At 37.4% G+C, this 24,851-nt stretch overlaps 1 protein-coding gene across 1 annotated transcript in view; it reads left to right on the top strand.

Moving 5' to 3' along the window:
• Positions 1 to 24,851, top strand: part of SH2D2A (SH2 domain containing 2A) — a 714,173-nt gene that overhangs the window by 660,056 nt on the left and 29,266 nt on the right. Inside the window, exon 8 of the mRNA XM_044079800.1 lies at positions 17,678 to 17,871. Within this exon, the coding sequence (XP_043935735.1) occupies positions 17,678 to 17,869 (192 nt within the window). The 3' untranslated portion in view covers positions 17,870 to 17,871. The remainder of the gene's footprint in view (positions 1 to 17,677; positions 17,872 to 24,851) is intronic.

Below are 24,851 nucleotides of genomic sequence, written 5' to 3'. Positions count from 1 at the left end.
TGCAGGTTGTCTAGACTGTAATCAAGGCTTTATCCTACTATGCCACTGCTGCAGACTTTATTTTTTAATGTGCATTTTGCATCTTGCTCATCTGACCAACAAATCAGTATCATCTCCTGAATTACTTTATTTATTCATTCTCCCATCTTGGTTGGTCATTACTACTGCCAGTTGAGATGACATATTAGATAAATCAGCTGTTCTTTCTGTATGTAGTCAATTTTACTGTGTATCTCTGCAACTGCCTCAGGATATGTCAGTCACTGACATGGCAGCTGTCATTCACTGACCAGATTGTCACTTTCTACTAGGTTTCTTCTATATATATATATATATATATATATATATATATATATATATATATATATATACAGATATAGTTATATATTTATATATATATATATATATATATATATATATATATACAGATATAGTTATACAAATGTGTGTGTGTGTGTGTGTGTGTGTGTGTGTGCGCGTGCTTGTGTGTGTACATATATTTAAATACTTATGAGCAAGTTGCACTAATTAGTCCGTCATGTTGTACACAGACGTTCCAAAGAATTCAGTATGCCACATAGACCTCATGAAACTTAGGTCACACCTACTATTTGTCAAGGTTAAGTCTTTTGATATGACAAGGTGTCAGGAGTGGGATGTTTCTGTGACAGTGTGACTGATTCTGAAAACATTCAGCTTTTTGTTTTCATAATGTGAATTTTTATTACTATTTCTAGCATCTCAAAAGCCATTTGACCCAAATATTGAGAGTTAACTTCTTTAAGTAGTATTTGAAAAAAAAGAATGTATGTTTTAGACTGACCTAATGGTGCCACGTAGTGATCATAATACTTTGACAGTGTGCATACAGCTATAACTTAAGTGCAAAACTCAAGTTTTAAAAGTATCTTTTGACTAGATATTGCAGCCTGCACCAGCACTGAATTTAAATATCAACATTCTTTTTGTAAATTCTCATTATTTATTCCCAGAAATCTCTACTACACTCTTGTTTCACTGCCTCAGATGCATTTTCATATTTCAAGGCATCAGATCTTTTCATATTGATGGTGCACACAAATAGCTCATTTTCTTATTCCTGTTCAGCAACATAAAAGTTATTTTGAATACATTTGTTCTTGCATGCTTGTGAACTAATATACTTTGACAGTGTGTATACAGCTGTCACTTAAGTGCATGACTCAAAGCTTTAAAAGTATCTTGACAAGATATTGTAGTCTGCACCAGCGCTGCATTTAAATGTCAATATTCTTTCAGTAAATTCTCAGTATTTATTTCCAGCAAACTCTACTACACTTCTATTTCCATGCTTCAGATATATTTTCATATTTCATAGCATCAAATCTTTTCATATTGACGGTATGCACAAATGCTAATTTTCATATTCCTGTTCAGCAACATACAAATTCTTTTGAATACATTTGTTCTTGTTTTTACACATACTTGCAGACTGCCCTTTAATTTTCTTACACAGAGTCTGTAGAGCTGATTAAATGGGAGGGCATTGCACCCCCCCTCCCCGTGTCACATCCTTACTGGTGACATTGTATCACAAAGTTGTCTCCTTCAGAATAAAACTCAACTCAGAAAACCCAGCTAAACCCATAACAGAAACTACTTTAAAGTAAACTATATCCTATTAAGTAACAGTTTATCAAAATTCAACGCATACAAAATTGTTCACAGAAACCCTCTTAAAACATACTAATGGCTGCACTGAGACCACCATACCTACCCAAAGTAAGCCAGAATCTAACACCAAAAAGCAAAACTCGCTGGTGGAATCCTTATCTCAACAGGCTATATAACAAAAGAAAAAAAGCCATGGCCAAAATCAGAAAGAACAACTATCACAGAGACAAGAGCTCTCTGTTGCACTAAACAAGAAGCTTAGAGGTCTAGTAAAGTCCAACAAGGCCAATTATGAGGTCAGGATAGCTTCCCAGGCTAAGGATCATTACTAAGCCTTCTTCGGCTATGTCAGGAAACTTAAAGGTTATACTCAACAGTGTGCTGAACTGGTGATAAATGGCAACACCTTCATGGACCAGAGACACATAGTGAATCTACTGGCTGATAAATTTAGCTCTAACCCCCTCACAGTACTCCCACTACTTCTTGTGAAATCCTTAATGTCAACAGTGAGCAGGTCCTGGCACCACTTGCTAAGGCCAGAAATATTGCTTCAGTGGGCTTTGACAATACCCCCAGTTGCCTCCTAAATAGTCTAATACTTGACCTATCTGGACCTCTTGAAGCACTCTTCAACTGCAATCTCAAAACAGGTTATGCACCAAGTGAATGGAGGACTGCAATGGTGATCCCTTTTTATAAAGGTGGACCATCAACAGACCCCAGAAACAGTGGATCCATCAGTCTGACAAGTCTAATGTGCAAAGCCATGGAATGAGTTATCATGGAAATGATCAACAAGGACATTGGCAACCTACACATACTGGACCCATCCCAGTCTGGCTTTGTTAAGGGAAAGTCTTGCTTACTTAACCTGGTAGACTTCTTTGAGAGCATCATTAAGGCTGTGGATGTGGGGCAATGGTGCATATCACCGACCTTGACCATGACTAAGACTGTCAATACAATATCCCACTCAGGTATTGTTGACAAACTCTCCAAACTAGGCATAAATCCCTAATTAACTCACTGGATTGGTGGCTGTCTGGATGGCTCACAGATAGGACCCAAGAAGTCAGGATACATGAGACCTCCTGCATCAAGAGACAGGTCACCAGTGGAGTAACCCAGGGCTCCATGTTGGGCCCTCTCCTGTTTGGCATTTTCTTCTTGGAAGTCAAGGCTAACGTGAAGTGCCTCTGGCTCACCAAGTTCACAGAAGACTGTCAATTGAGAGCTGTCATAGATTCTTCCCATGACACTAACATCCTGCAAGAGGGTCTAACACAGACAAATGATTAGTACAAAAGCCACAGATTAAAATTCAATGCTAAGAAATGTATTATAATGCCCTCTGGGAAATCATCCACCCAAGCTAATTACTCCATTGATAAAACACCCTTAAGAGTCAACCCCGTAGGTAGAGATCTGGGAACTTATGTAGATAGTAGTTTGGCGTTGGCAGACACATAACCATGATAGTAAGAAAATTATTCTATGTCACCCAACTTATAAGTAAGGGTATGGCATGCAGTTCCAAAGAAGTTATAGTACCACTCTACACAGCCCTTCTTAGGCCCATCATTAAGTACAGTGCCCCCTTAAGGCTGTGGATGTGGGGCAATGGTGCATATCACCGACCTTGACCATGACTAAGACTGTCAATACAATATCCCACTCAGGTATTGTTGACAAACTCTCCAAACTAGGCATAAATCCCTAATTAACTCACTGGATTGGTGGCTGTCTGGATGGCTCACAGATAGGACCCAAGAAGTCAGGATACATGAGACCTCCTGCATCAAGAGACAGGTCACCAGTGGAGTAACCCAGGGCTCCATGTTGAGCCCTCTCCTGTTTGGCATTTTCTTCTTGGAAGTCAAGGCTAACGTGAAGTGCCTCTGGCTCACCAAGTTCACAGAAGACTGTCAATTGAGAGCTGTCATAGATTCTTCCCATGACACTAACATCCTGCAAGAGGGTCTAACACAGACAAATGATTAGTACAAAAGCCACAGATTAAAATTCAATGCTAAGAAATGTATTATAATGCCCTCTGGGAAATCATCCACCCAAGCTAATTACTCCATTGATAAAACACCCTTAAGAGTCAACCCCGTAGGTAGAGATCTGGGAACTTATGTAGATAGTAGTTTGGCATTGGCAGACACATAACCATGATAGTAAGAAAATTATTCTATGTCACCCAACTTATAAGTAAGGGTATGGCATGCAGTTCCAAAGAAGTTATAGTACCACTCTACACAGCCCTTCTTAGGCCCATCATTAAGTACAGTGCCCCCTTTGGCATGTACTTAATGAGACAGTTACAACAGGTGAAGCACCCACAAAGGTTTCTCACTGGAAGAGTCCACAGTATGAATATCCAGTACTACACAGGTTGCTTTAAGGCCTTATCTCTGTACACAGTCACCAATTGGTTACTGAGAAGTGATCTTTGCCTGGCATATAAGGAATCCTCAGATCCAAGCTCTGATGGATCTCTTGAACATCTGCAAAACAAGCAGCATCAGAAACACTAGAGCCATGGACCTGAACTTTGCCTGCAATATAAAAAGAGCATGCTGGAGAGACCGATATGTGTGTGGCAATGGATCCTTGAGCTATGGAAGAAGCTTCTCATTCACGTGAAGCAGAGCTCATCCCAACCCTATTTGAATGAAACCTTCACAAATGGATGGGAAATTGCAAACTGACTGTCAGTCTGACCCAGAACTGGCTCATAGTCAAATGGGGCCCTAGACAGGGTAATAGATTTGGGCCCTCCGGAGAAGACCTTCTGCAGCAACCCCCAGCAGCAGCCCCCTCCCCAGCCATTTCAGTTTTACATTACTTGGCTATTTCTCCTCAGTTACCATAAACACTGTTCAAACCTATCAGTGTGCATGCTGTTTTCATATTTATTTATTTTTTTATTATTTATTTATTGACATTTGTTGACCAGGAAAGTCCACTGGGCCAGAAAGTCCCATTTTTAGTGGATGTCCAAGGAGAAAAGCTCCACAAATTACAGACATTTTTATCAATTAGCTTATGCATTACAAAGTGTATTAGAAGTAAAAAGAAAAGATTAACCAGTAAAAATTCCAAAAACAACTGTTGACATTGTGTAAATTTTGGAATAAGACATGAAATTTTGGAAAGTGATATTATAAATTGTGACATACTCAAAACAATTATTGACATTCATACAATTTTGGAAACATACATTATTAAATTGTAACAGTCACAGCTGAGGGAAAAAACATTGTAACATAAGTTTGTCATACTCCAGAGATTTATAATCAGTGGCTTTTGGACTAAAACATTACAGGAAAATATGTTATGGATAGAGATAGATTAGTAGAGGGAAATGACTTTTAGAAGAACAGAGGATCATGAAGTAAGAACAAAAAGGACACTGTAAGGGTAAGTAGCAAGTGATGATTAAGGAGGTTTACTCATATTAATACAAGACCAGTCTTGGTTATTGAGGTATAGTTCTTTCAGAGCTTTTTTGAATGTTAATATAGAGTCAAGTTGAGTAATAGAGTTAGGGAGGGCATTCCATAGTTTAGCAACAGAATAGGAATAAAGACATTGTCCGGCTCTTTTACTAGGTTTGGTTACCATCACAAGGTGTTTTTTTCGAAGACCTAAAGTTATGATTTGGGGTATAAGTTTGTATTATTGTTTGAAGGGATGGACAGCATTTAGGGTTGTTGAGTAGTTTGTGTGTAAAAGTAAGTTGGGTAAATTGTAGGTAATGGGGGAAGTCAAGTCAGTTTATAGATTTAATAGCCAAGCACTGGTGTGTATGAGTTGGCATATTAGAGACAAACTTAGCTATCTTATAGTAGCATGGTTGTAGTTTGTTTGCAAGAGATGTATGTAGGCTGGTAAAGACTGGGCTACCATACAGTAGAGAAGGGAAAAACAGACTAGTGTTAGTTTGGTGGCTTTGTCCAGATAGAGTTTGTGCCTATAAAGCTTACCAAGTTTAAAATGTTTTTTTTTATAGTGCTGAGTATGTGATCTTCAAATGTAAGTTTGTCATCAATAGTGATGCCAAGTCATTTAGTATTCTTTACAATTTCAAGGTCAGTATTGTTTTGTGAGAAAACTTTAAAGTCTAGAAGGGGTTTGGATAAGAAGTATAACAGTTTTGCTTTTTCTTGAGGTTCAGTAACAATTGGGCCTCAGTGAGCCAAGATTCGATGGCAGAAAAAGAGTTTTGTGTTAACTTTAGATCAGAGCTGTTATTAGCAGATGTGATTGTGGTAGAATCATTTGCATATTGTATAATTGTACTGTGCTGGGATGCTTTATATAGATTGTTAATGAATATATTAAAGAGTAAGGGCCCAAGGATAGTTCCTTGAAGAAGCCCAGTTCTGTTATTTATATATGTGGATTGTTTGCTTTGCCACCTGACAGATTTTTTTCTAGTATTAAGATAGCTATAAACCAGGTTAGGGTGTGTAGGGAGCAGTTCATGGTCTCAAGTTGTAGAAGTAATTTAGAGTGGGACACTGTATCAAAAGCTTTTGATAGGTTGAGAAGTATAACTGAAGTTAGTAGGGCATTATCAAGAGCTTTGTTTATAGTGTTGGTGAATGAAAGTATGGCTGTATTTTTACCAAAGAAAACACTGTTGGCACTTGAAGAAGACCAGAAAAGACTTCATCAGAAATACCAATAACTCAAGACTAATCACACCTTAAATAATGCCCAGTATTAATCAATTGCACAATTAATTAATCAATCATTTAAAATCATATGAATACAAAACTAAAACTCAACATAATCAAATATGTTACTTAAAAAATGTTGTATATATGTTTTATATATATATATATATATATATATATATATATATATATATATATATATACACACACAAGTGTTAATACATTATTGTCTATATTAATTAGCAACCCTTACGATCTTCCAAAAAACATTTGATGTTAACTGATTCTTTGAGTCCAGGTGGACTATCAGCCCCTAATCAAAGTTGCCACAGGGTCTCCTTTCTTTCAGCCCTGTTTTTCATATTACCCCTCTTAGATCTTCAGAAATATGCTCTAAAACAGAAAATATAAACTTTTTATAACTAGTGCATATACATACATGTCTATAAAGAGCATCATTGACGTCCTTCACCTTAATGGCATAATAATGCTCTTTTATATGTTTACTAAGCTGTCTAGCGGTCATACCGATATAGAAAGCTGTACATCCAGAGCACTTAGCAATGCAAACCACATTAGATGTTTTACAAGAGAATCTGCCTGGAACATTGATAGTTATAACTAAATGAGACAAACAAATGTACGGACCTTCATGTATAAATCTACAAACGGTGCATTCATAACATTTATAGGTACCCTTAGGTTTATTGGTCACCAAACTAGAAACTTTTGTTTCAGAATGTTCCAACATATTTTTGATATACCCTGTCTTCTTATACACAAAATTCAGACCACTACCCAAAAACGGCTGCTAAATCACTATTACCACTTATAATTTTCCAGTTGTTACTAATAATATTTTTACTGGTTTCACTGTCAACTGAGATGTCCAGAACACATCTAAGATTATTATTAGTTTGAAACTTGCTGGTAACATTTTCAATTGGTTTTCCAGTTTCTGTTTCTTTGTCTTTTTCTACTTCCTTTTTATTTTCAGGTAACCCTTTAATAAGAATAGGGGGGAAATCAGTTGACCTTCGACTCAAAATTTCACTAGCTAACTTGTTTAGTAATGAATCTGAATAACCTCTGTCTAAAAATAACTCAGAAATAAACGTAATCTCAGAAAAAAAACATCATCATCACTGGTTAGATGTGATGTTCTAACAAATTGTCCCTTAGGGATATTGTGTATGATAAATTTTGGATGACCACTAAAATAATGCAAAAAATTGTTTACATAGGTATCCTTCATATAAATCCTGCTAAAAAAACAGCTATTTTGTAATTGCCAAGTGAGTGTGACATCTAGATAGTTGACTTGGTATCCATATTCACTCAGAGTGAATTTAAAAAATTCAGTACTTTGATTTAATTGTTCTACGAAGTTACAGACTCGGTCTGCTGGCCCTTTAATAATAAAAAACAAATTGTCGATATAACGACAATAAAACAGAATATCCGGGGCACTGGTGACCTTGACCAAATGTTCCAGCTCCCACCAAGCCATAACTAACCCTGCAAAGGCAGGTGCTACCGTAGCACCCATCGCAACACCTCTCGGTTGTTTATAATATTTTTTATTAAAGATAAAATAATTATGTTCCAATATTAACTCCAACAAAAAAATACAAGTACTTATAGAAGACCTAGACCAATTGGTGTATTTATGCAGGAAATTGGAAATAAATTCTAAACCTAATGCTTGTGGAATCGATGTGTATAAAGATACACCATCTACAGTCACTAAACAGAACTCATTACTTGCTTTTATAGAAAGACCACGTTCTGATAAACTGAACTTTCTAATGAGTTATAGGAAAGACCAAGAGTCTTTAACATATGACAATAAGCCCTGAACTAAAGGATTTAATAATTTATCTAAATACACAGATATACCTTCCATTATACAACCAGCTGAAGACACTATCGGCCGAAAAGGGGGGTTGGTGGGGTTTTTATGGATTTTGGGAATTACAAAACGAAACCCCACCTTAGGATTTGCAACAGAGAAGAACTCATACAGTTCACTAGATAAGTCGCCATTGACATAATAATCATACAGAGGATATCTAACAAATTTATAACTACGCTCCATTAAATCTAAAGATGTTTCACTATATTCATCTTCATTGTTTAACAACTTTTCCATGGCGACAATGCAGTATGCAGGATGACCAATCCACCCCCCTTGTCGGCCTTCATGATTCGCAAATCACCTCTAGTTTTTAACTCCAACAGCACTTTTCTGTCTTTATTGGACAGATTAAAAAAAAGGATTAGCAGTTCTGTTGCTCAACATAACCCTAATATTGTTAGAACAATGCATTTCAAATACTTTAAGAGTATTGCATAAACAAGGATTAAACACTGATTTTTTTTTAGTAAAATACTAGAACTCGCATCAATGTCCTTCATAATATACGTCAAATTTAACTTTCGTGTATATAATTTCAACTCTAAAAGAGAATTTACTAAATCAGCTCTCTTACTGGGTATAAAACTTAACCCTAAATTTAACAGATGCGTCTGAACATCATTCAATTCAATATTGGACAGATTAAACAACTTAACTGAAGGTTTAATATGAGATCTCACTTTACAGTTCAAAGTAGTTATTGTCGCCGAAACTGACTTCTCCCATGCTGCTGTTTGACTCTTGTCATTTTCGGCAGACCCTTGTCGTTTTTTGCGTTGTTGTTTGCTTGATTTCCAGAACTAGGGGTAACATTGTTGGCGCTATTTACCGAAGTAACGGTAGAGGTGATGTTAACCACGGAACCTCTTTTTTGATGATTACTCACTTCTGCTTCTTCTGGATTGGTTGTAGATATCTTATGTTTTGAATTTAAAGGTGTACTGTTAATGTTTTTGACCACAGCACTATACAAACCTTTATGCTGCCTATTATTTGTACTCATAGTACGCTTAGAACCAAATTGTTTATATTGTCTAAAAAAGAAAAAGCTTGGCCATTACCATAAGCTTTGACATCACGCTGAATTTTATTCAGTTTTCTTTCTGTGATGACTTGTTCATAATTGTCTACTGTATTTAACAACTCCTCATATCCTTTGAAGTTGTTAATGCCAGACTTGCTTATAGCATCGGTGACATCACTATCAAGTGATTCAAGCTCAGGTTTCAGTTGATTAATTAAATTAGTATTTCTCTTGACTAACAGTCTCAAAAAATTCAAGATCGGCATTGTTAAAAAACTCAGTTATTTCCATATAAAAAGGATCTTCCATATTTACACTGTTGGGTCTTTTAAAAAAAATCTAAGCCCTTTAGGAACAATTTTAGACTTAATGCATCAGTCAAAATATTTGTTCTCTACCATGAGTGCCCTGTATTTTTTTAGTCCCTTCTCCAACTCAAAAAGTTGGTCGGACAAGTTGCTATCATCAGTCGTATTTCACTCAGTGGAAGAACTTGACACAGTTACTGAACCTAAGGGGTCTGAATTGTAATTGAGTGCTGCAGTAACATCTTTAAATACAGTAGCTCTGTTCTTGCTACTCACCCTTGTGTTAGAAATAGTCGACTCATTAACACTCAACAATGACTTTACAGAGTTTGAACCTTCACTAGAAGAAAATACCTAGTTTTGAGTGAACTTTTGAGCCAAAGCAGTTAATGATTTCTGAATGGTGGCCAGTTCTGAGATAAATGCTGAAAATAAGGGTTGCTGGCTATCCATAATGGAATGTAATGTCAGGTCTAAAAGATCTTCCTCTGGAGCACAAGCCATCTGAACTCCAATCAAACCAAGAAAAAACAGCACACAGTGTACAAAACCAAAAAAACAAAGAAAACACTGTTGGCACTCGAAGAAGACCAGAAAAGACCTGCAACAGTGTGCTAAAATATTTTATTACAATGCTTTCGTCAGAAAGACTTCATCAGAAAGACTTAATCAGAAATACCAACAACTCAAGACTAATCACACCTTAAATAATGCCCAACACTAATCAATTACACAATTAATGAATCAATTATCATTTAAAATCATATGAATACAAAACTAAAACTCAGCATAATCAAATGTTTGCCTTTTCGGCTTTTCCCAGTTAGGGGTTGCCACAGCGGAACTCCGGTCCACTAATGACTGGAAGTAGATTTTTATGGTGCCGAGTTACCAGCCTGACATCCAACCTTCAGCGAAGGCACTCCCATTCATGCATGTCATTTAAATGCCACTCGACCACAGGGAGGACATGCAGACTCCACACAGAAGGCACTCCAGCTGAGAATCGAACAGGAGAACCTCTTGCTGTGAGGCAACAACGCTACCGCTGTACTACCGTGGCTTTTCACTTAAAAATTTTTTTTGTATATATATGTTATATATATAAATATATATACAAGTGTTAATAAATTATTGTCTATATTAATCAGCAACCCTTACGATAAACTAACTAACTTTCTATCTTCCAAAAAACATTTGATGTTAACTGATTCATTGAGTCCAGGTGGACTATCAGCCCCTAATCAAAGTTGCCATAGGGTCTTCTTACTTTCAACACTGTTTTTCATATTACCCCCTCTTAGATCTTCAGAAATATGCTCTAAAACAGAAAATAGAAACTTTTTGTAACTAGTGCATATACATACATGTCTATAAAGAGCATCATTGACATCATTCACCTTAATGGCATAATAATGCTTTTCTATATGTTTACTAAGCTGTCTAGTGGTCATACCGATATAGAAAGCTGTACATCCAGAGCACTTAGCAATGTAAACCACATTAGATGTTTTACAAGAGAATCTGCCTGGAATATTGATAGTTCTAACTAAATGAGACTAACAAACGTACGGACCTTCGTGTATAAATCTACAAACATAACATAACATTTATAGGTACCCTTAGGTTTATTGGTCACCAAACTAGAAACTTTTGTTTCAGAATATTTCAGCATATTTTTGATACACCCTGTCTTCTTATACACAAAATTCAGTCCACTACCCAAAACAGCTGCTAAATCACTATTACCACTTATAATTTTCCAGTTGTTACTAATAATATTTTTACTGGTTTCACTGTCAACTGAGATGTCCAGAACACATCTAAGATTACTATTAGTTTGAAACTTGCTGGTAACATTTTCAATTGGTTTTTCCAGTTTCTGTTTCTTTGTCTTTTTCTGCTTCCTTTTTATTTTCAGGTAACCCTTTAATAAGAATAGAGGGGAAATCAGTTGACCTTCGACTCAAAATTTCACTAGCTAACTTGTTTAGTAATGAATCCAAATAACATCTGTCTAAAAATAACTCAGAAATAAACTTAATCTCAGATAAAAAAACATCATCATCACTGGTTAGATGTGATGCTCTAACAAATTGTCCCTTAGGGATATTGTATATGATAAATTTTGGATGACCACTAAAATAATGCAAAAAATGGTTTACATAGGTATCCTTCCTATAAATCGTGATAGAAAAGCAGCTATTTGGTAATTGCCAACTGAGGGTAAAATCTAGATAGTTGAAGGCTGTATTTTTGCTGTGTGCAGGACAAAAACTGTGTTGGGTTGGTGATAGTAAGTTATTGTCTATAAGATATTTTAATAGTTGTGAATGGATACATTTTTTGAGGATTTTAGAGAGTAGAGAAAGTAGCGAGATAGGCCAGTAGTTAGATAGGTCACTGGTGTTACCACCTTTGTGCAGGGGAGTAATAAGAGTTTTTCCAGAGTTGTGTTACATATGACTCAGTGATAGATCGATTAATCAGAATGCTTTTAGGGAGAGCTATAGTGTCTGCTGCTATTTTTGGGTATTCTGCTAGAAGGCCATCTGAGAAAGGGGAGCCTGATTTTAGTTCAGAAAGCAGTTTATGTACTAGAGAGGTGGGAACTGGTTTAATATTAAAAGGAGGAATGGGAGGGTATTATTTGAGTTGCAGTTATTGGTGGTGGATTTTGGGTTGAGGGATGGTGGGAGAAGTTATTGTTGTCACTATTTATGTTGGTTCCTGTAATAGTATTTGAAGAGAAGTCATGGATAAATTTTTGGATAGTTTCAAAAAAGTGAGTGTTGAAAGCTTGGGCAGTATCTTGTGGGACTTTATCAGTTGAAGGGGAGGGGGTTGTACTGGGTTCCAGGATTAAGAAGTGAGGAAACAGACTTCCAGAACATCTTAGGGTTGTTATGTTGGGTAGAAATCTTAGTAGAGAAATAGTTTTTTTGTCTTTGATCTCCTGCTTTCTGGTGAGATTGCATAGTTGCTTATATTTAAGTTGATTTTGTGGGGTTTTGTTCCTAAGCCATTGTTTCCATACTTTATCCCTAGTAGTGAGTAGCTGTTTAGTTTGTTTAGTTAGCCAAGGGGAATGATTACACTTAGTTTGTTTAGTACAGATAGGGACGTGACTAAAAGTATCAAGAAAGAGTTTGAAGTAATTAACTGCTTCATCTAGAGGTAGAGTTTTGATAGGGTACCAGTACAAGGATTTTAGGGTATTCAGAAAAGTTTGTTGATCGAACTGGGAGAGATTCCTAGTTGAGTGTAGGGAAGATAGGGGTTCTGCTCTCTTGATTATAGATATTGAAGTAAAATAGCACAAAGACTGAAATTCATTTGCTAAACAAACAATACAGTCTCACAGTGAAAACAGACTTAGCATGAGCGGTAAACTTCTCTGCCATCAAAAAGCATTAAATACACATTTTAATAAAATGTATCTGGCCAGTGAAGAATTAAGTTTACCTTTGGGTTGTTTTCAAACCATAGGCTCCTTGCACACATTTTTAGGGCCATGTATACATGTATGTGTTCTCTGATTCACCTTTCTGTTTGTATAAATTATATTCCTTGTATAGTACAGCACCACTTGTTAAGAGTGTTTTAAATTTGTAGTTTTGAGCATTTTTCCAGTAAGCAATGAAACAAAATGTATGGTCCAATAATGGCAAAAACTGCCCATTTCAGAACATTTTAATCATAACAAGCCACTCAGACGTCTGTCATTACAATCCATCACTATCAGTCAATAAGCACAATCTCTGCCCAAGTAAAAGTCATCTGAATAATTCCAGATTAAAGAGATCTGTAACTAATGAATAGGTTATTCCTGGCAAACAATTTTACATTTCAGTGTTTCATCTACAAATTCAGTACCTGCTGCCCTTAAAGAATTAATTGCCTGTTACATTAAAAAAATTGGTAAGCTGGTAATATTGCAATAGAGAATGACTGACAAACTGACAACAGGTTCATAGTTATTACGCATGTTATTTGATGACTGCAATCTTCTGTGATTTGTCAGAAAACCACAAATTTTATGAGAAACAGACCAAAATTATGAGGCTAAATCTCGAATGTTCATAAGTATGTTAAACGCACACACACACACACACACACACACACACACACACACACACACACACACACACACACACACACACACACACACACACACACGCACACACATACACAGATCCACTATGTAATTTTGAAATCTCAAAATCTCGAACATCAGAATCCTGATGTTTGAGATTTTGAAATCTCGAAATGCAAAAAAAAAAAAAAAGTTAGACATCACATTGCTGCAGGGGGGCCCACCTGCACTCCACACACCCTCTGCTACTTAGATATACCAACTCCGAGATCACACTACAATGAAGAGAATAGTAAAGTTACCATTCCGCACTGTTGGGTGATCTCAATTGTTTAACTTTGAGATTTCAAAATTTTGAACATCCAGATGTCGAGATTCTGAAGTTCGGGATTTTGACATTTCGAAATTAAGACGTGGGCCCACACACACACACACACACACACACACACACACACACACACACACACACACACACCTACCTACCTTCTCTCTACTCTTTCTCTCATGCACACACAAACCTATCTTCTTTCTGCTTTCACACAACAACATACACATGCACACAGCTATTCTCTCACACAGACGTACCTTCTCTCTGCTCTCACACAGCAACACACTCATACACATACGTACTCTCTCACAAAGCAATACACACACACACACACACACACACACACACACACACACACACACACACACACACACACACACACACACACACACCTACCTACCTTCTCTCTACTCTTTCTCTCATGCACACACAAACCTATCTTCTTTCTGCTTTCACACAACAACATACACATGCACACAGCTATTCTCTCACACAGACGTACCTTCTCTCTGCTCTCACACAGCAACACACTCATACACATACGTACTCTCTCACAAAGCAATACACACACACACACACACACACACACACACACACACACACACACACACATATACACACCTCTCATACAGCAATACACACACACACATTGTTTCTTATGCAAACAGAATGGCTAGTTTAAATTACATGCACACATACACATACATACGCATACACACACACATTTTCTCTTACAGAAACATTGGAACCGCTAGTTTAAATTATGTACACAAACACACACACACACACACACACACACACACACACACACACACACACACACACACACACACACGTACTTACCTTGTCTATAAATGGAACAGCTTGTTTAAATTCCCTGCGCTAGTGTGGAATAAGTTTACATCCACGTTGACGTACATGTGAGCGATGCACACATGGTTCTCCATAAAGGAGAAGACACCACCAAGCGGTGTTAAGAAGTATTTTGTCTTTTTATGTTGAAGCTTTCTGGCCAGAATGGGCCCCTGCAGCCACAGGGCCCTATGCAGCTGTCTATGTTGCCTAGTGCTGGATCTGGATCTGGTCTGATCCCACATCTGTGATAGACAGAAGTTGACAGCAGGTAAAATAATCATCAACTAACATACTCCACCACATAACCCTACGCTACTTCCTTTGTGATATATCCCATCACATACAAGGCCAAAGTTCTCAGAGACAAAACTTGGTTGGGTTGTGTGGCTAGGTTGATAAAGACCTGGTGGTCATTGGCCTAGTATAAACCTATGAACATAGGTGGGGTGAATCTTCCGGTCATATTTGTAGCCACACTTATTTCAACCATGAATTAAAATAATGTTTTCTCTGGCTTCTATGTTGAATGTTTACATTGCTCTATTTTATAGTGGCATCACTTTTAAACATACTTCATCTTTTTTTGTCATTTTTGTCTTATTGTTTATCTTTTTATTTTACACATGTACATCTCATCAATTACTTTTAATTGTGTGCTAGCAATTTCACTAACTGTGCAGACATCCATATCTTTTGCTAAGGTGTTAGGTTTGTTTCTCTTAAAACTTTGCACGTAATCTCATCATTTTGTATCACACATTATTCTTTTTCTTATTAAAGAGTCATGCAATTCAACAAATTGCCAGTTTTTACCTAGTTCTTCAGCTCAGGAATGTACAGTCAAGCCATAATCAGTACACACACACACACACACACACACACACACACACACACACACACGCACGCACGCACACACACACACACACACACACACACACACACACACACACACACACACACACACACAAACACACACATGTAAATAATCTGAAAGGTATTATGTTTTGAATTTGTTGGCCTATAAAATGTAATATGTATTCCTATATTCCTGTGTAGTTCCTAGGACCACCCTTTCTATGGTACTATGATATTTCTGTTAATGTGGTTGATTGTCACATTTTTACTGTTTTATATAAAGAAATGACCCTTCTTCTACTCCTTTACTTCTTGTGGTTGGCATGTATCCATGACAACAGAGGGATAAAGTCCTGACTACAGTCCACATGACTCTGGTTTGGTCAGTCACCTATCTGGGAGGTAACTTGTCAGTGCTAGCCCACCCATCCTGGGCTGAAGGAATGGTAGCTCAACCCATGTCAGGACAAACACCTATTTGATGCCAGGTATAACTACAGTATACAAGATGAATAAGGACAGCCAAGCAATGTGTGAGCTATAATTATGTAATACGTGCATCTGCAAAATCATCAAACCTAGCCTTATAGAGGTTACTGCATGCCCAAAGCTTCTGCTGGGAAGGGATTCAGTTAATTGAAAAATCCATGCCCCCTCCTTGAAAGATTGAGCACATGTGTGCATGAGATCACTGTGTAGTTCCCTGGACTGAAGACATTTAGGGCCTACTCTTAAATGCAGGTGCCCCCATTCAGGGAGGGTACTGCAAGACTCTCAGGCTGTTGGGACAAGGTGCTCCTGGCATAATGCAACTTAGAGATTGGTGCAGATACAGGGAATAAACCCCCTATTTGGATCAATGTTGATGGACACTTTGGTCAGCTCACTCATCAGACAGCTGGAAACCAATAGACATGACCTATACGGCCAAAGGTATAAGGAGCAAAAAGATTCAGGAAAAAAAGTCTTGGCAGCTGAAATTACCTTATATTCCTCTGTTTTCTCCATTACTTCCAGTAAACTTCAATTTCGTAATTATTCCATTATGCTAACATTTCCTGTAGTTTCTTGGCACAATATTTAGCATCATTTAAGTACTTGGGCATCCTCTAGTCCCTTATGCCCCATATTCCTGTTAATTATGTCCGTAGTGGAATATGTCATCCTCTCTTGTGACTTTTGGTGTAGATTAATGTATAAAAATAGAATGATGTCACTGGACGACTCATGGTTTGTTCACTGCTGCTAACTGGTCCTTCACCTCCAAACCTCCCACTTTTAAGTTAGTAAGGAGCAGATCAAAATGTTAATTTTCCTTGTTAAAATATTCACCAGAAAGATGTGGTTTTACTGGCATTGGCATTCTGACAAGTGTGTCATCAATGCATCATTTTATGTGTACATTCTAAAACTTAATTAGTGTCTTAGCATTGTAAGGGATGATAATGGCCCCTAGGGCTATCAAGGATGGTTGCTAAACAAAAGTGGCATAATTTTCTGGTAATTCCTTCCAGGTGGTGTTAGTAAGCCAAAAGAAAAATAAAACAAACCATATTTAAGAGCATCCATTCAGTCCCCATCACTAAGTATGTATGTGTATGTTTGAAAAAGCAAAACTGTGTTCTAGACATGTTGGCAGTTCCACAACCGCTAGAGGATAGTTTCATATTTCAATATTAAGATGGGAAAATAAATAGTGCAGGAATTGTTAGAACTACTGTCTGAGGGACTGATTGCTCTGGTAAATAGGTTAGTTGGACAATAAGGTCTACTAAACTTACCTTAGAAGTTATGAAGTGTTGAATTTATCCATGTCATATGAGGCAGCAGGAATTACGTTTGGTACGGGCTACCCACATAGTCCTTATATGCAGCAGAACGCCTAATGTTCTACTTTATGTTGCTTTCTGTCAGATAGTCCCTTAAAATTATCTCTCCTTCTTTCAAAGTATTTACAGAGAAGACTAGACCCCAAAGGAGAATTTGATGATCCAGTCTATGGCAGGTCAAAAGCACAGCATTCCCACAATGCACCACAGATGGATGGACAGGACCAGGAGCAAGAGAACTTTTATGAAAGTATTGCAGAAGGTAGACTCAAATCTAGGCAGCTTCCATTAGCACCAAGAACCAGTCGATGATGGTAAGTTCCAGTATTTTCCATTTTTTTATTTTTTTTTAATCTTGATTATTCCTCTCCATGTTCATTTTAAGATTGCTTTATTTTCAGATTTCTATTTCAGCACTTGTAAGATTATTAGTCATACTGAAGGCTCAGTATGACTGAATATCTGCATGTCAGTATTCTGTGAGAGACAGTCCTTTATCCTCAGCTATTTGGGTCAAATGATTAAAGAAGCTACATGATTCCAAACTCACAGAAAATGTTTGGGGTGGGGAAGCAATGTGGTTGTATTTTTGCAGAAAATGAATGTCAGAGGATTCATTTCTGCAATTCCAAAGAAGAAAGACCATGTTCTTGGCATGACTTTCAGTTACACACAGAAAACCAGACACATTTTAGTTGTGTTCACACAAAGTATTTGTGGAAAATGTCACACAAGCTGAAGGGGCAGGCTAACCTTGGTCTGCAGAATGTAAGGATATTATATCTGGATTTAAAGGATCTGGCCTGAACAAAATTAATAATGTAATTTTTGGAAAATTATGTATGTACTGTGGTTGATCAGGTGTCTGTTCTCCTAGCATAATTCTAATTTAAATGTAACTGATTTCAGCAAAAAATGTGAAGTTCACTGGAAAAAGTGATCACTTAAGATAAATATGAGAGGGGTCATGATAGTGATGGCTGAAACCAAATGCTTTAGATAGATTTGGGATAAAGTGCGAGTCTAATGTGTTCTACATTAAGGTTTGCAAGGATTTCAGTTTTTAAAGAAGGCAATGCTGGTATAATGAAATCCTGAAAGGAATTTTGTTGGATTTAGATGATGTTTTTTTCCTGGATTATGGTATTTTTTTAATTTGTTTTAATAAATGTTACTCCTGATCTTTATTGAACAACAGCCATGTGTCCTTTACCATCTTAAATTCTCAGAGAGATGTCTCATTTTGACATATCATCCAATGGATACCACCACACAGTTGCAGCTTCCCCGTATGCTGCTGCATGCTTTCTGTACTGGATCATAAATCAAAACACATCTTTTAGAAACAGAATACACTGCCTTCTGATATCAAACGCATATACATTTCACTGAGCTGCTGAAACCACTGCCTTAGTAAGTATAGTGAACTTTGTTCAGCCATCTTGAAACTTTGAGTGCATTTGAAATCAGCATGTGAAAAAAAGGAAATAAGTTCCTTACTTTCATATATCCCAACGGTATTCGTTCTCTAACTTACCTGGTTCTGCACATCATTATCGCATGAGTGTTTATATTCTTTCAAAAGAGTCTTAAAGTTGAGCTGTGGGAACAGATCCACAGAATACAAGAACTAACTGAAATAATAAAATGAGAGGAAGGAAAGATAGCTGATCTTGAAAATTGCATAAGAAGGAACAACATTTGTACAATAAAGGTGTTTAGAAAAAAAGGAACAACATTAGAATAATTGATATACAAAAGAGAGTGGACAACAGTAAACTGGGTATTCCTACATACTCTGTTCACATCAATAGATGTTATTTAAATCAGTTAAAGCTTTCTAAATCCCAATAATCATTGCAAATTATAGCCTTGCTAAGATATCTCTCTTTCAGAGTGAAAATGGCTATTCATTTGATTCAAGGGCTGGCAGCTTCATTCCCTGCAGGATTATCTCATTGCAGTCCTCTCTTAGGTTTCACCTGCATGTGTCACCACTAAAAGCCTCAAATTTTGAATCTATTTCAGATTGTTTCTTAGTTGGGAAGAAAACAAATGATCTGCTTTCCCACCACATTTCTGGATAGTTCTTTAACTTAGTACATATCTAATGCAATAGGTGAACCAACACCACCAGCAAATGCAGGCAACACAGCTATAGCTATGCCATCTTCTAGCTGTACAGTCCCCAAACTGGCACCAACACACCCCCCTTCAAAAAGACGCTCATCTGCTAAGAAACCAAACAACTGCAACAAGAAGCTCTTGCTGCAGTTAGATCACAACAGAATGAGATCTTCAGTACTTTAGCCATGAACACAAATGCAGTATCAGCATTCATTTATGAAAGCGTGACTTCATAAAAAATGCCTGCACTCCCACACAATTGGCACCTGCTGATTGTGCCACCTAACAACTTGCACCCAGTACAGCCATTCCCTTCACCCTGCCCCAGTTATGGCTCTGGCAGAGAGTGTAGATGATAACAGAAATGATTTAGAAAGAGATTGCTAGTGTTCCCTGTCAGACATTAAGGAGCCATGCAGATTTCCACCTTTTTTTCCTGTTTAGTCTATAAGTCTTCTTTCTTTTAAGAGGCCCACTATTTATCACCACACACCATCAGCTTCCAACATCTAATTTCTACACATTATTTTGCAATAATTTCTACAGGCCTATAGTTTTGTTATTTTGTTAGCTGAGCACTCATAATCAAAATAAAGAGAATAAGAGAAAGGAGGCAAATTTGCCTTATTTCTTCTCCAGAGAATTAATTCAGCTTGATCCCATTAACTCTACATAGTAGGAGCCTCATCCCTGTAATATGTTGCCAAAATATTCAGTAGAAAGACAGCCACATCTTTCAGAATTCCTCAGCATATGGAGTAGGTACATTATTCACTTTGACCAAAGGCATTATTGTTCCAGAATAGTACACAAAATATTTCTCTTTTTGTTCTACCAAATATGCTGGCAGTGGCCTCAGTTCCTGTTACAATGCCGCCTATGATCACCTGTAGCAAGTATGAACTTTAACTGTGTCTCCATACCCGTGGCTTTCTTTTTCCACAATCTTCTTTCTTTCTTAATCCGCAGTATCTTCTTATTAGACTGTTAATTACTCTTCTCCAATGAAAGCATGCCTTCCTGGCTCCTGGGACATGTTCTGTAAGCCTAATCATGTTACGCCCAGTTATGTATGAACACAGGTGTAAGCCCTGACAATGGACCAGTCTGTAAAATGCCTTTCCATGTAATGAATGGCCATCTTCCAAAACTATACTAATAAAAATAATTAGGGCGTGGCTACTCACCTCCCAAAATGTACCCACATTTCAAGGACACCCATTCCAGTGCCATGTCATCAGAAGAAACAACCATCCTTACAAATAGATTAATTCATCTTCCTTAGCATTTGCTTTAAGGCAGTCTCTCTGCCTAGATATGTTGATTATTCCTAAATCATTCAGGCCTAGTGCAGTAACTTAGCCAAGTCTCATTCATGACATTAAAAACTGCTTTGATATGATGGAGATCTGGAATCTGCACTTGTATGTTTCTTTGAGTCACCTGGGGAACTTGGTCACACAGCCAAAACATCTGCCTATGATTAGAAATCTCTCCTACATTCTAGACATGCAGAATTTGTTACAGAAATGCTGTATTAAATACATATAGTATGAGGCTTACACCGCATATTTTTTTCAGGACAGCTGTCCTACAATAGAAGAAACAGTCTAAACGTCCAGTGTTAAGTAAACACAAAGTCTGTCTCATGGATTCTGTCTCACAAATACTAAGTGTAAGGCAATATTATTCTCACAAGAGACAAACTCACAAACTTAGTGGTAGTACAGGGTAGCCAAACAACCTAAGTAGCATATTTTTGGTGGGGGAGGAAATCTGAATACGTAAAACAAACCAACATGGAGAGGAACAGAACATACAGGCCCCTCGCAGGCAGTAGCTATGAGGCAGCAGCAGCATTAATACCCCACTTTGCATTAATACCCCACTTTGCATTAATACCCCACTTTGCTGACAGTACAGTAACGTAGCACAATTTGAATCATATTATCTTCACATAAGCTGCAGGGAGAAGCATGTGAAATAAGTGCAGCATTAGATTTCTTTTACAATGAGTAGAGTGTTTTATGACAAGCTTACATTTCTCCTAGGTCAGGATCTGCACTTTTCATGAAGTGGGTCTGTCTTTTCTAAGGAAGTCTTTTAAATGCAATTAAGGCTACTATAATTTTCTCCACTTTACGAAAAGAACTGATTGATTCAAATATCCATCCTTATGACCGAGTAAACACTGGTAGCAGAACTGCCTGTTTTCAGGGGTGACTTGGGTGCTTTTTTCATACCTCTCAACTGTACAGATTTTCACAGAATGTCCAGATTTTGGCATCCTATTTTTGGTCTGTTTTTCATTTACTTCTGGTTTTCTGGCAAATCTGTGGTAAATCACTGCATATTGCAGTTAGAAAATAATGACAGACATTTGAGTTCCAGACTTCATATCCTTCAGAAAATTCATGCTAATGCAAAACCTGTTATTCTATCAACTTTCTAAGTTTGTAACAACAATATTTAAAAATTGTCCCTATTTTGGGGCCTTTGTCCCACTTTTATTTATGGCTTTGTCCAGATTTCTTGCTCTAAGAGGTTGAGAGGTATGGCTTTTTTATAAGTTACAAGTGCTTACACATTATGGAAGTAGAGGTGGCTGGAATAAAAAGCAAGGAGCGTAGGATGCACTTAATTTTCAGCTTGTTACCTTAACTGATAAGCCACAATGCTTGCAAGTTTATTAGAAGCAACCCTTTGTATTCTGGACTATATCCGTGGCTTTCATCACTTGTTCCTACTTTATTTTAGAACCAAACAGTTCAGCCTTGGCAGCTATTTCCAAATACCATCTATACTAGGGGAGATATGCTGCTTGCTTCCTACAAAAGATGAAATGTGCCATTGTCCATTTTATTTATTTATTTATTTATTTAACATTTGTTTGCTGGGAAAGTCCGACTTGGAACAAAGCCAATTTTCAGCGGAGGCCTGGTGAGAAATACTCCAGATGCATGTCTTTGTAAATTTTCTTTTAATACTTTGTAAAGCAAAGTCGACATGTAACGTTAAAGCATACATAAAGTGATTCTGCTACATTTCCACAACAGGGCCAGACAATAACAATGAATACCTGCAAAGAGATACATGCCAGACACATCAGAGGCATGCTGAATCTGTACTACAAGATGTGATTTGCTCTTGTGACACAGAACTCTGTGCTCCTACATTTGTAGATAATACGAACAATGCACCAGTTGGAATACAGCTAACATTACCAGACAGCCTGTTAGAATTGGCAAGGAAGGTATACATGTTAAAATAGAGCATTTGCATGCAGGCAAATGCATATCTGTGTAAGCAGCACCCAGGTACCTTGGCTGCCCCTGTATGTCTACAATTGTCAACCCAGTAGAGCAAGTACCTGTTATCTAGCACTCATGCCCTCATTATCTCTCCAGCAATGAAATGTTAAATGGGATTTACAACCTCTGTTCACACACACACATGCTGTGATTATCCGAGCTGCAGACTGCCAGAAGTAGCATATAGTATGATCTGACTACATCATAGAGTCAAATAATCATAAAAAGTACAAGCAAATGGTCCAGTATACACACCCAGCCTTACCTCACTGGAGGAATCTCACTACTTAATTTAAAGATGATGTTTGTTACAGAGAAGAGGTAGGCACTGCATGACAAATCTCTCGCCATCTTGTTTTATTTGTCTAAGCAGACTTAAGCATTGTTCCTAGTATTTGAAGGACTTTTGATTTAATTAAGGTATAAGAGGTCCTGTACTTCTGGATTCCTTATGGCCCAATAAGCAAGGCATGTATCACCCCTAAGGAGTCTATAGGACACTGAATACAGGGAAAGAGATTCCAGTCCCTCTTGGTGGAAAACATCCATATACTTGAATGTTCACATTCTCGAAAGTTGTTTACAACAGCAGAAGTTATTGAAACTCATTTGATTACTTCTGCCGGTGTTAAGTTTGTGCAAGATCTTGAAAAATGGGGATTAAGGAATTTACCCTTTCCCAACTACAGAGTAACCTTAGAGTTCATATATACAATTAGCAGGAGGTGTGGCGGGGTGCAGCCTTCCACATTAGGGTTGCATGGGGGCTTGCCCCACTGAAAAACATGAGTTTTGTTGGGTATTTTTTCCTGATGTTATGTGTTTTGATCCTTGTGGATCAGTGCTTTTACTGCAGCTGTTTTTGTACTTTGATATTTGGAACTACAGCCCTCCTAGTATATCATTTTTTTAAACCCTTGATCTTCCTGGTTAGGAACCTTTGTGTTCTTTCCAGTTGCTTGATTTATCTAATGAGACACATCCAAAATGGGCCATTTATTCCGTAATAGGCCTAATCAGTGTGGAATACAAGGGAGTGAGGACTTCTTTTGATCATAAAGATATAACATTTGCAATGAGTTGCACAAAGTAAAGGGATTTTTTTTCTAAACACCATTACAGCATGATGGTCGAGCAAGAGGAAACTATCCAACAGTGTTTTGAGATCTCTCACTACATGCTCATTTTGAAGAGTGGTGCTATATATAGTGTAAGTCATAGAGAGGGATTGTATACTGAATGTGACAAATGCCACATTTTTTGGCATTTAATCTCAGTTAATTTTATGTACACCTGTTATTAACAAATGTAAGTACAAGTTGGATTTCTTGTCTGTTAAAATGGCGACTTGAGGATGGCACTCACTTTACAGCCATCTGCAGACTTGGTTAACCATAGATTCTCTTGTGATTTAGATAATCAGATAAGTAGATGCTGAATAGCAAAGTTCCCAAGGCAGAGCCCTCTGGATCTCCACTGATCACATTATTACTCTGTGTAGAAGCACCTGCCATCCTCATTGTATGGGTTTTGTCCTATTACCAAATCTGCAATCCATCTAACTGCATAGGGATCAGTCTGAAGTTTATTTAGTTTGTTTATTATGTTGGCATGAGGTATAGTACTAAATGCCTATGTAAGGTTAAGGTATGATGTATGAACAATGTACCCACTGTCCACTGCCTGTGTCACCCTCTCAAAGAAGTTTAACAGAGTCATACAGGATTTATCCTTTACAAAACCAAACTGTCAGGGGTCAAATTTGATAAGATTTTTGATATCGGCATTAATCAAGTGCATTATATGTTCCATGGCTCTGCATTGAGACTCATCAGACTGATGGGTCTGTAATTTCT

Source organism: Protopterus annectens, chromosome 8.part0, assembly GCF_019279795.1.
Source record: "Protopterus annectens isolate FY-2018-M chromosome 8.part0, PAN1.0, whole genome shotgun sequence".
Classification (NCBI taxonomy): domain Eukaryota; kingdom Metazoa; phylum Chordata; order Ceratodontiformes; family Protopteridae; genus Protopterus; species Protopterus annectens.
Note: the sequence above shows the minus strand (reverse complement) of the source record. Positions and strands in the feature narration are given on the sequence as shown.